The sequence below is a fragment of the Microplitis demolitor genome, chromosome 6, assembly GCF_026212275.2.
Source record: "Microplitis demolitor isolate Queensland-Clemson2020A chromosome 6, iyMicDemo2.1a, whole genome shotgun sequence".
Lineage (NCBI taxonomy): Eukaryota > Metazoa > Arthropoda > Insecta > Hymenoptera > Braconidae > Microplitis > Microplitis demolitor.
Window position 1 is genome coordinate 4,008,696 of NC_068550.1, and position 13,632 is coordinate 4,022,327.

The 13,632-nt window shown below is 35.3% G+C and overlaps 2 protein-coding genes across 3 annotated transcripts in view; one reads left to right on the forward strand and one right to left on the reverse strand.

Moving 5' to 3' along the window:
• LOC103573130 (TSC22 domain family protein 1) overlaps positions 1-13,632 on the forward strand; it is a 65,507-nt gene that overhangs the window by 9,085 nt on the left and 42,790 nt on the right. For both annotated transcript variants that reach the window (XM_053739731.1, XM_008552050.2), the window contains exon 3: positions 13,189-13,333. In XM_053739731.1, the coding sequence (XP_053595706.1) occupies positions 13,189-13,333 (145 nt within the window). The remainder of the gene's footprint in view (positions 1-13,188; positions 13,334-13,632) is intronic.
• Positions 4,271-11,058, reverse strand: LOC103573144 (uncharacterized). Its single transcript, XM_008552083.2, has 2 exons — positions 10,725-11,058; positions 4,271-4,684 (listed from the first exon to the last, which is right to left on the reverse strand). Exons 1-2 carry the CDS (start codon positions 10,756-10,758, stop codon positions 4,368-4,370), a joined length of 351 nt encoding a protein of 116 aa, XP_008550305.1. The 5' UTR covers positions 10,759-11,058; the 3' UTR covers positions 4,271-4,367.

Below are 13,632 nucleotides of genomic sequence, written 5' to 3' on the forward strand. Positions count from 1 at the left end.
AAAATTGACGTAGTGCCAAACTACACTAAATATTTCCTGCGCCAAAACAATTAAATTTATAAATATTTTATAAAATAAAATTTAAAAAAAATAGATTGAAAAGAGCCAGGGGAGGTGACTATTAATTTAGACGGCTGTTAAAATTATTAATATTTTTTGTGCTAACGATTAATGTTTTAATTATTCTGTCATTGAATAATTTTGAAAAGTATTAAGTTTTAAAAATAAAATATAAAATTTAATAGACTATTTGTGATTAATGTAATTGAGCTGACAATTATAGCCTATTGCGGTTAAAACATAAGAAAATTAAAATATCTGGTCCTTATAGCGTATAATATCCCTTTGATGATTATTTAAATAAATTTGCTGTTAAAATAGTCTGAGCATGAGGATTGAAATGTATTTATTTGTTAAAGTGAGTAAAGAAATTATTTTTAGTCTCCGAGAATAAAGCAAATTGAAAATGATTGGGACGGTATGGGCGAAAACACGTGGGCTTGTCTCCAACAATTTGCCCAGACATGTAGTCTCCGGTCGTGTTGAGTCGGTAGCGAGTCGTTTGAACTGACCGTGAAAAAAAAGTTTAAATAAATGATACAAAGTCTCGATATCAGGAGAATAAGTACAGATGTTATAAATGATGAGAAAAACACAATAATAATAGGATAGAGTCAATAATAAACCCAGTGATCACGATGATGATTATGATGACGATGACGATGACGATGAATCTCGTGGGATCACTGGCCACGAAAATCTCGAGTGTAAATTCCCCAAGTCACTGTACACTGCCCGTGCTGGTGTAACCGAGTTGGACCACACGATAACTCTCGATGTCCCTGCTCAGTTGTTGAGAATCTCGAGAGAGTCAAGAGATAAAAAATAATAAAATAAAAAATAAAGAAAGAATGAACCCTGTGAGTGGATTATAGCATGAGCTATCCAGTTTGGTGGACTGAGAAAACGATTTAACAACGATCTAACAACGTCACAAAAATATGTGCTGAGCTGTGAAGACGTAGTTGAATTGCCGTCGTTAAATCTTAATTTTAAACAATCTTCAGCCTACCAGAACATTATTTATATTTTTATTTTTATTTCTTTATACCCCTGCCTTCTGAAATAAAATCGCGAAATAAAACAGTGAGCTGATGACTCTGGGATTATCTTTAAGTAAAAGTTATCACCGGAGTGGTAATAAAAATAATTACCGCGAGGTCGGGAGTCATCTTATAAAAAATTCCTCATCCTTATATATGTATTTATATATGTAATACTAAAGCTCGATAGTTTCTTGTTGGACGGACAGTCGGACACAAATCAGAATCTGATAAGCGACTAATAAATGCCGGAGACTGAAAAATAATGGAATGCGTCTCGGGTGCTCCTAATGATTCCCAGTGTCCCGTACATCCACAGCTAAGCGTCGTCGCATCGATTTCGAACGCCGAATGCTCGATGCTGGTTTGTAGACAGTCCGCTGAGAAAAATAAATAAGAAAAGAAAAGAAAAATAAAGAGAAAGAGAAAGAAAGCGCATCGAGATGATATCTGGACCGGATGAAAGAACTTTTTGGTTGTACGCATATATTGAACTAAATGACGATGTACATGTACTTCTTTTCATCGCGACATCCATTCACGACTCTTTGACATCTATAAGAATAATGAAATGTGACTTTCATCGACTTTAATCTCAAATATATGCGTCTCTAAGGTTGAATTTTATTTTATCTTTAAATAAAAGTTATTTATAAATTTATGATTGCGTCTCTTAGCAGGACTTTTATTGGACTTTTATTGAGGTTCCAGCCAGGACAAAAAGAGAGAGTATATTTTAAATAATAAAAAAAGAAAGACAAAGAGTCTTGAGGCATTCATATGGACGTGTTAGCATCCAGTTCACCTTCCCGTGTCTCTTACCACTCGGTAAATACACTTGGGGATCATTTGTTCTCGTATATATATATATATATATATAAATATATGTACTGCATATATATATATATATATAAATATATGTACTGCAAAGTTGGAGTATGAAGTGAGTCTGGTGCTCGTGTGAATACGACAGCCACAAGCCAGTTCGTCGCGAGAATGCAGAGAGTTGGTTTCATCGTTCGCGTTCCAACCAGGCATGTCGCGCGCTCATTGTTTGCCAAACACCCAGGTGACAATGAATGTGCTGCTGTTGTATGAAAAGGACCCAACCCGTGAATTTCAATGGAGGAGTGATGTTTGTTTTGAGTACAGGTACTGGGTCGGGTTATTGTCTTTGCTCGCCGACGTACGCGCCACCGACGACGCTTTTCGACGATGGAGTAGAGCATTATGTGTAATCTCAGCACACAAGAGATCAGGGGTCCTGCCCCTTCCCGTCTATTCACACAGGCGACATAAAAATAAAAATAATTTTATTTATCACAATGGAACTGCCGAGCCGCTAAAAAGCGCCTCAATAAAATTTTTATTTTATCACAACTGGCTGCGAAAAAATACCGCCATTAGTATTGATAATTTTTCCCGTTTTTAACGTGATAATTTTTAATTAAAAACAATAATTAAGACCGTGTTTTTCGGCTGGTTAACTTTTTTTTGTCCAATAAAGTTAGTAATTAATCTGGACATTATTTGATAATTTTTTCGACCGAGAAATAATCTCATGTTAATCTCGCAAATATTATGATAAGAGGCTTTTGAAAAGTCGACGCGGGGCGAACGTGATTAAGACATTACCAACTGGCTGAATGTATGTTGTATACAAAACTACGCAAGCTAATCAGCTATTCCGATAAGAAACACTCCTTAGTATCTTGTTTGTATACTTCTCCATGGCATGCAAGAGCCATTACCATCTGAGAATATGAAAGAGCAGGAGTCGAGGATGAGGATGGAACAGGGATGCGGATAAGAAATAAAAAGAAAAGTAAATACAAAACTCATGGGACTTGGACCAGGTTTGATAACTTAAAATCTCGGCGTGGTGCTACGTCGTCCTTGTTATAATGCTCGCCCTTTTCGCGTGGATATAAAGTTTAAAAGATGGGAGGTAAAAGGTGATGACTCCCGACGACGTGCCAACATGACTTCCTCATTCCCTTCGCCATAGGGTGTCGAGAATATTTTTTTTTCAATTAACTTGTCATGAAAATCCTCTCCTTCTGTGCATTTGCAGCTACAGCGATTTACTAAATCATGGTAATTCACTTTGAATATTTTTTATTTACTACTTAAACCCGTATATCCGGATGTGGCGAGACTTTATCGGAATTACCAATGATTTACTAAGCAGTTGATATAAAAATTTAGTTAATATTCAAAGCAAGAAAAGAGCAGAGTCGAATGAAATCGAGTGACAGTATGATGGGAGCCGCTCAGCTCAGTAAATTACCAGGTCGTACGCTTGAGAATTTTAACCAAAGAGGCAATTCTACGGGGCGGACGTTGCTGCTACGTATCGGTAGGTCGCATCTCCATGACAAATACTGGCAGGACCTCGCGCGGACGCAGATACTATCAGCTTCAACGCGGCAGATAAATGGGCCCAACTATAATACCTCTCTTTTCTCAGCAGCTCACATTTGAGAGACGGAGACAAAAGTTTATACGGGTTTCTCTCTCTTATTACATCGTTCTTCCTTATTTCTACTATAGCATAGCATATACATACACTAACACGTGTACAGACTGACGAGTGATCCACACTGGTCCCGAGGCCTTAGATCGGTGTCACGTCCATCGACTTCCCGAGCGAACCCAGTAAGTCTGTCGTCTAACTAGTGACGGCGTTCGCGGGAAATCAAATCAATCTTGTCGTTAAACACGTCCGAGCCCAAGGTTTCTCAGACTATCAATACCTTTTTTCTTCTACCATTTATTTTTTTTTTTTTTGTTGTTGCCTATTAATAATAGTGTTTTATTTTATTTTATTTATTTACTTAGTTGTTTTAATTTTTTGTAATGACACGCGTGTCTAAAGCTATCTCTGTTTTGTTTATCGAGCTCGGTGGTCCCCAAGTTTCCCAAAGTGTGCTGAGGTTGAGACCGAGTAGAGGCCATTGGCTGGTGGTTGCTCACTACGTACGTGTGTGTAAGTATATATAGTACAAGCAGGTGGACACAAGACGACGAGCTCTGGGGCGTTATGTGAGACGGCTTTTTTTTCGTGCCTCGTAAATCTCATTCTTACGTCCCCGTGAAAAGAACAAACACGAGTTGAGGATAGATGACCTTTTTTTAAATTTTGTGTAGCGAAAAATATATTTTATTCATGATTCGTGATACATAAATTTATTTTATTTCATTTCGTTTTATAATAAATAGTTTTAAGCATTTAGAAGACGTTTAATTTGTATAATAGCCGTGTCAATCATCGCTGAATTCACTAAAGTCACTGCTGTCCTCGCTGAATCGCGGATCTCGTATTTTGTAATTTATGTGGGCAGGTTTACTATTATCTGCAAGTACGTATTTACGTCGTTCTGTTTTAATGATCTTCTTCACCGCAATACCGGCATTAAGCACCTCGAGCACTGCATTCACGGCTATGTCTTCAGAGTATCTCATTTGCTTCATTACATAGCGAACAATTTGACCAAATGTAGCACCGTCCTCGGGATGTGAATCTGGTTCATCATTAGTTTTTGATGCTGGTCCCGGTACCGACATAATTAATCCAATATCTGTAAAATTAAATTCATTAATTTCTCAACTTCAAATAATATTGAAAAAAATGTCATTATAATTTACGCTATTTGAATTTTTAAACCTTAAGGATAGTAATAAATTTTTTATAAGGACCAGATATTTTAATTTTCTTATGTTTTAACCGCAATAGGCTATAATTGTCAGCTCCATTACATTAATCACAAATAGTCTATTAAATTTTATATTTTATTTTTAAAACTTAATACTTTTCAAAATTATTCAATGACAGAATAATTAAAAAATTAATCGTTAGCACAAAAAATATTAATAATTTTAACAGCCGTCTAAATTAATAGTCACCTCCCCTGGCTCTTTTCAATCTATTTTTTTTAAATTTTATTTTATAAAATATTTATAAATTTAATTGTTTTGGTGCAGGAAATATTTAGTGTAGTTTGGCACTACGTCAATTTTAGTTGACTCAAAAGTTTAATTTGTCATTTAGAGTGAGCTGACTAATGTCCAACGGCATATTCTAGTGAATAAGTCAATACCCTGGCAAGTCATTTACTGTCGTTAATAAACTTATATATTTTATTTCCATTTTATGCAATTCAGCAAAGTGTTATTTTTATCAAATTAAAAGGTTACACCGTCAACATAATCACTTTCATAAGTATAATAAATTTTATTGAAAAATTGACTCCTCCAGCAAATTAGATACAGACGACTCACGTTAAATTTTTGAATTTCATAAAAATTGTCTTTACCTCTAATAATATTAAAACAAACTTCCTTTCAATGGCATACAGTTCTTTGCTTTATAAATTTCTAATAACGTATATTCACTTCTATATCATTAATCTTTATATATATAACAATACTAATACGGAGTAACTCGAGCTAATTGGATAACGCTGACCCTCAAGAATGTCGAGCGCAACAAAAAATAAAAATATACTAAAAGCTAATTCAATAAGTATATTATATATATATATATATATATATATTTAAGTGAAAGGACAGGACTATGACAGGAGACAAAGGTAAAAGACATGTGTAGTCTTTATGGGTCGTATATTAATCCTATAATTGAGATATGGTGAGCAGTCAATGTGCACGCAATGTCGTTGATACAAGAAGTAACAAGTTAACTTGGCAGCCATTATCTAAGATGAAGTTGGACGATGGTTGGCTCGTTTGCTGGACATAATAAAGTATGTGCACCAGTGAGAACAGTTGATACCAACAAAGAATCGTATGAGTTTAAGTATCAAGACAAGCAGGATGAGGATGAGGACGAGGATGAGATTGAAGATGAACATGAGGACGAGGATCAAGACAAAGAGGGCAAGTATCGAGATATAAGAACGCGGGTGGTTAAAGAACGCCGACTCGGATCTCTCTTAAGTCGTCACAGCAGTATCGACGAGCTGTATTATAAAGAGTAGGACGAGATGAAGAGCGATCTGGTGTGCAGAGCAAACGATAATTAGTGAGGCATCGGGAGCGGCGATGTCGGCTGTCGTTTAAGTTATGGCTCGATCCACATTCATTCCGCGAGGACTGCTACATTTATATATATATATATATAGATATAGATATGTATATTTATATATGTAAGACAGTTATGAGCGCCCGTGGCTTTCTTCTGGGGTCACGTGAATACAAGTCAAAGTCGTCCTCTGTATAAGCAGTTCCCAAACCAGCTGCATCGGTCGCCATACAAAGCATAATTTTTCACTGATGGACATACTGTCTAAAACCAGTATGCATTTATTAACGTCATGCAGTCTCGTAATTCTTAATGGGGAATTTTTAAAATTAATTTGCAATTTATTGACATTATTTTAATTGTTTAAAAATGTCCTGAGTATATAAGGAAATGTCTGCGCATCCGCGATAGGCTGCCTTTGCTGTAGCTCTTGATTGAGAAGACAAGAGAAGAGCCAGCCAAGAGTTTGTTTGAGATCACAAACAAGGGATAAGTCAGTCGGAACACGATGACGAGCTCAGGCGACAACGACACGCAGCAGCGACGATTACTTTTTTAGTTGGCATCCGTCTGGGCAACATTTAATAAAATAAAAACAACTAAGACCGAGTTGAGTAGTATATAGAGTAGAGTTGTTATAAGTTGTTTGTTGCTATAGTAGTAGTGTTGAGAGAGAAGAAGAGAGAATGGAAGAGTTGCAGGTGATTCGAGCGCGGCCTAATTGAAGGGGACTCGGTGAGCTTCGGTAACGTATAATTATCGGGTAGAACAAGCACGAGAATGTGGCGGCTTCAGCGAGAATAAAGACATTATTCCACTTGGTTTCTTATACACTACTCAACTCATATATATATACATATACTTCTTTGTTACTTTTAACCTATTCCACTCAGCTAAAAAACTCTACCTACTTATTTCTCCTATAAATGCCTTTAATGCCGGAAGTTGACTGGCATCTTTCCCGTCAACTCTTTTTTTCCAACGACATAAATATATACATATATACATATTTAATACTAACTCATGTTTGATGTAAGTAGTCGTATATGTGATCTCACCCGTCGATCAAACAACCTGGCTTCTGGCTCCTGGCTCATGACTCCTGAATTAACCCATAACTATTAAGGCGACTGGGTTTTAATCTTTGATAAATTATATGCCACTTTGTTTTTATCGGTGGAAAAATCGTTTTTATGTCCCGTAATGAGTTAATGGTTGATTCAAAATTATCACATTACGCGATAAGTATTTTTTTTTACTTATAAATTATTTATTTTTTTATTTATTTATTTATTAACATAACGTCTATATCATGTGTCTAAGGTCTTCCGCATTATAATCTAAATTATATAACCGAGACACTTAAATTGAGCTAAGTTTTTTGCATTTAAGATTTTTTAAAAATTCCTATAAACATTTTTTGCCTATTAAACACTCTGGGTATTCCTCTCAGGCCTCGAGTGAAGTCGCTCTATACCAGACCCTGTGTATACTTCAGTAAAACCGTGAGCCGCGGAATTATAGCGTGCGCCACGTAAACTTAGTCATGGCTCGGTATAAAACGCTGAAACTTATTTTTTTTTCTTGCTAAAGTAGATATAGTATATAGGGAATACTGAAAATATTTATGTATATATATATAAAGAGGTTGAGGCAGAGATGATTCTAAGTACACTAGAAGGAAGTTAAGCTTCACAAAAGACCTACAGACGGGTTCAACATCGACCAACAATCTCCAGGATTTTATTGATGGCTTTAAGTGCCGGGTTTCGCTCACTGCCGCGATTAATTCCCGGCTTTTCTGTTACTACTCTCGGTATTATACAACAAATAGCGCAATCCAGAATAAAAAAAAAAGGTCTGCTAAAAAGTAAATAATATAATAAAAAAGTTGATCAGCTTGTAGCTCATTGTTGTATATATATTTATATATATATTCTTTAAGAATAAGAAATAAATATTTTAACGCCGCAGTAACGAATAAAACAAAGTCCTTTAAAATATTAACTCGTTGCGGGGTTTCTTTGAGAGACCGTTTTATCCAAATAACTTATTTTCTCTTAAGATTATTATTACAAAGGATCGCGCCTGGTATATGCCAGTAACCTCATAATTATTAAGAGAATAAAAATAAATAAATATTTAAAGAAAAAAAAAAAGTAATACAAGTCAATTAACTGAACTCAGAGAAAAGATGAATCTGTCTGATGTTATTTGTGAAGTTTTATTTTAGTTTATGCTACTGCTTCAACTTTAGCTCCTGAAGTTGTTGCTAAAGATATTTGATGTTGGTTAAACCTCGCTCGAGAGTGTGTATAATCGGGTGAAATAAATTCACCAGGTATATCCAATCCGTAAACGTGGGAATGCTGATGCAGGTTTTCTCTGTATGTATGTTGTGATGTGCGTCTTCGATTTCCTTTCGCGATGATCGTGAATGGGAAAGAGAAGAAGGAGAGGAGAGGAGAGAATGGGGATAAGGATGAGGTTCTAGAGATAAGAATACGGCAAGACGAAGAAGTATAGCCACATCTCTGGCATCTCGGAGGCTCGTCACGCGACGAAAACGAGGATCTCTGGGCCAATTAACCCGTCACCACGGCTAATTGCTCCGACGCGAGGCGAATTAGGCGTTCCACGTAACTTCGTTATACACGTGAATTATATTCTTTGTTTCATTTATATTTTATACATTTTTTTTTTTTTTTTTTTTTTTTTTTTGACTGCTTTTATAATAACAATCACCGGAAAATCCTTATTTAACTTGGGACTTAAATATGTCAGACTAAGTGACAACTCTATATTTCATTCAAAAAATAATTTATTTTAATTATATTTAATTTTATATAATACTTGTATTTAACTTTTTTAAATTGAAATATTTTACTAAAATTTTATCTACACTAGGAAACAGCCAACTAAGTGGGAACAAATTGTCACAAAAAAAAAAATTTAATTTTAAAATTCATGGAGTTAAATAAATAATTATTCAGTTCCTATTACTTGCATATATAAATTTATAGATATAATTTATAATTTAAAAATAAAAAAATGAAATTTTGATATCGAGAACATCCCAAGTCGTAGGTATTTAAACGAGCTCATTTAATCTGATATCCACGTTATAATCCAATGATTATTGTATAGATAAAATCATTGAAGGCAAAACATTTCCGTGACTGTTGCATTCGTAAGAAAATTTATGCTTACTCGTATAGTTACATACGTAAATAGCGTTCGGTACACCTCTTGAAAGCCAACGGCGACGACTATACATGCACATATATATATGTATATACATCTTTAAGTATAAGGAGTATAGCATACTTACATATATATGTATGTTATTACAGAGTATGTAACTTTCTCTGTTCTCTATACAGTGAGAGATCTTGTGGTCATATATCACCGTTGTCGTTATTAGCCCTCGGCTGGTGGAGCCGTCACGAGCGGTGATCGGTGGCGAGACACACGAGTCATTATACGGGATCAACGAGTTTACACGAGCGAGCACTATAAGAGTAGAATGAGGATGCAGGGGAGTATGTACAAGAGCTGCAAAAGGGTTTGGATTAACACGACCATGAGAATGAGGAGTAGAGAAAGAGAGAAAGAGAGATTGAGGTGTGTGATATGTGAGCCGAGTAGAAAAATGATGAACGTCGTGGTTATATACATATATATGTATGTTAGTTTTAGTTTGTACTGCAGGGATAATATAAGAGGCATTGGCGCGTTAACGAATAATCAGGGAAGCCAAAAAAAGAGTATGTTCGTGCATGCGTTTCAAAGGGCTTTTGAGAATAAGTTTACCTACACAATATTTTAATGGAAAAATGAAAGAAAAAAAATTAAAAATTTTTTTGTTCGTTTTAGAAATAACGACTACGTCGGGTACTTGAATTTGAGGGGTGTCGAAACCAGACAACTTCACTCGCTTTTATCAAACGTTTTAAAAAAAAAGAGAATCCCGAGAAATTTGATTCCTCAAATTAATTAAAAACTGCAGAAAAGCGAGATGAAAATTAATTGAAAAAAATCGATGGGTAATATGCTGGATTTAAAATATTTTTAAATTAGTTCTGTTAAATAAATTGACAAGTCGACGTCACCCTTAAGTTTATTTACTTTTTTTTTGCATCGTTAATTTAATTTAAATTTTTATTTACGATACGATATATTATATGCGTCTCGTTCATGTTATTTTTTTTAAATTTGAAACCACTCCTACAGCAGCCCGTTTCGATTTAGTCTAAATTTGTGCTTGAAAAGAGGGGCCAGGGAATCCCCGGTATGCGATTGAATATCGTCGGTAAAAAGCCGGCGTTGAATGTAGCCAAGTTAACTCGAGATGAGATGAGTAGAGTTAAGAGAGTTGGAAAGGAAAGAGAATGTAATACAAGAATAAAGAGCAAGAGATGTGAGGCGTGCCCGCGGGAAAGCCGCAAGAAAGGGAGAGGAGGAGGCCACCCTGTTCGAGGATTACCATAAACACTCCTTGCGCTAGTTCTACCACCAACCAACACTACATCCACTTTTATTTATATACAAATACAAGTGCACATTAATACAACACATACCCGCAAATTCTCTCAGCCTCAGCCTCAGCCTCATACTCAGCCTCAGTTTCTCTTAACTTCTTCTTTATACTCTACACTCTCTACTGTACCTAATGTAAAAGCTCCACCACGCTTATGTACACGTGTAAATCCTCGTGTTTTCAGCTCTCGCGATCTTGCTCTCGGCAAAAAGGAAAGATCTTTCGAGGCCGCCGACGCAAAAGACCAACCGAGCACAATATAACCCGAGTTCGCGTGTTCATGCTCTTATTCACCCAGGGGTTGATCTCTACTCAGCAAACTAAACTTTGCATTCAAAACCTGTACGCTTCAAATCGATTCTCTACTTGCTCGCATACACGCATTACGAGTTTACTTCGATGCACTAAAATAACTACATACATACATACATAAAAAAAAACACATGCACAAATAAAATATTAAAAGAATGATAATTTTTGCACGAAAGTACTCGAGGTTTTATGACTAAGCGACATGTAAGAGAGCGAAATATATTTTAAAATAATAATTATAGTCAGCACGACTTGTCAATAAACGAAAACTGAAAACACATTTAATGTATTAAAAAAAAAAAAGTTAAACTCGGTAACAACCAGCGCTTGTATTTTATTTTTTACTTAATTTATAAAAGGGATAAAAATATTCCATTGAATTACTCATGTGTCGTAGATTTAGCGCGAGAAATCCGATCGGATCTAGTCTGGTAGTGTAGTGCGAATCAAAAGCAATGCAGAAATAGGTACATGTATATATATATAAGTGTATATGTATGTATATATAAGTAAACGAGTACAGGCAGATATAAACAATTGCGAAGACAGCACAGAGAATGCGAGGAAATCGTAGATTCCGCGTCACCCATTACCATATCAACGTGCTGGCGGTAGTTACCATTATTTCCCCAGCATATCGGCACTCGAATCTTACGAATAAGTATATTCTCTCTCACTCTCAGTATGCACAAGTCTATAGAATAAAATAATTCCAAGTTAAACATTTGTGCTCCCGATTGCGCAATACGCGCCTTTCTATATAATATGTATTACCTACTATACAAATACAAGTAACATGGACTCGTATAATAATAAGTTAATGCCGCTTCAGATACGCGCTAAACCCTCCAGCATGCAGCAGCTAACTTGAGAATGCAATCACATTATTATTCGTCGACATCAAATACTCAATTGTTCTCTCTCTCCAACATCACACTAATATAAATCGCTCCTTGTATAAATATTTATTCACCTTATTGCAAGAGTTAAAAACCAATCTCTCATATAAATAACCCCCGAGTGAGTCCTTGAGTACTCTAGTTATGTAAAAAAAAAAAAAAAAAAAAAAAAAATAATAAATCTATATATTTCACGAGAAAAATGAAAATATAAATATAATGATTCGGATGATGAGGTGTTGAAACTTTTTTGCGGCAACTTTATTTTTATGGGTATAATAAATTATCGCACAAGTTTTATAACAACCGACAAATTGGAATCCAGCCGTAGCCGGTCTTTAAGACCAGTAATACAAACTCGAGAAACAAAACCGCTAAACTATAATAATATTTTTATTTTTTTTTTCCCGCGCAATTGCCGATAAATGCGAGAAATGGTTAAATAATAGTCGACAACTATGGGCTTATCGACAAAACGATACCGATTCCCATCGACTTGTATTAACCTGCGATATAGTTTCGCTTTAGTTTAACAGCCCTCAGTAGTCCTCAGCCCTGTACTCTCTTCCATGGGCACTCTATACTCAGCTCGCGGTTAAGTGGAGACGCGAGGTTATCGTAAGATCCCCGGTTAAACAACGAGCCGATGCTTTGTTATGTTGTCTTATCGCTACTCGCGTTGAATCTCGCTAACAAAAACAACTCTGTATTTATAGCCTTTACTTTTATATATATTTATATATACATATATATTTTTTTTTTATTCCTTATACACCAGCTCGCAGCTTCCACACCGCGGACTCAGTCTATATAACACTCTATCTACAATATATGAACAGTTATATACTCATATATATTTATTATTATATAACAGCATATATGAAGTTCCAAGTCTTCCGTGTGTTTAGTCTGTTAATCCTGTCATGATGATTACCGCGAAGAGCAATATCATAGAAGGTAAATATTTGCGGGATTGATAAGTGAGAAATCGAGTGGTTTATCTTTCTCCATATCCCATCTATGCTCGTAAAGTCCATACATTCCATTCTCATCGTACATTTCCCCTATGATGAGTATAAATATCAGCAATATTTATATTAACCACATAAGATAATAATATATATTATATTTTTTATCTAATCGTCAATATCGTTGCGCATTACGTATATTGAGTCCCGAGGTATATCAAGATTGTCATATATGCCCCATATCAGTCTTTGTTTATTTACAATATATATATCGGGCAATAAAAAATTTATCAACTAACGTATTTATTTTTTTTATCTGTTACAGAGAAGTATCAAAGTGGCTGTTTATGTTTGCTGTTAAAAATAAAATGGATGATGATGACAACCTAGGATTTGAGAAACCAGACATTCTCTACTACTGGCTACAACTGAACACTGCATACTGGATAATAAAATTACTCCAACGACTAGTAAGTTACAACTCGTATAATTAATTACAAACATAAGTGATAATTTACCGGCGACAATAACAGACGGACTTACCGTGTAATTGAGTAAGTATAAAATGAAAATACTTTGGCGTTTAGTTTCCTTGAGTCTTTTGAGACTCTCAATACTCGAGTCGACTTGGGAATACTCAAAAGTTTAACAGCATAAGCATAAGCGCATGTACCTTTAAGTTAAAGCGGTAATATTATTTAGCGGTATGAGATGAGTTACAAGAGAAAGCGAGAAGAAGCGAGGAAACTCACACGAGTAATCGACAATG

Coding starts and splice junctions, on each gene's coding strand:
- LOC103573144 (XM_008552083.2), bottom strand. CDS start 10,758: ATGAGGCTGAGGCTGAGGCTGAGAGAATTTGCGG. Junction 4,685..10,724: donor GAGGCTGAGAGAATTTGCGG/GTATGTGTTGTA, acceptor TTAATTTTACAG/ATATTGGATTAATTATGTCG.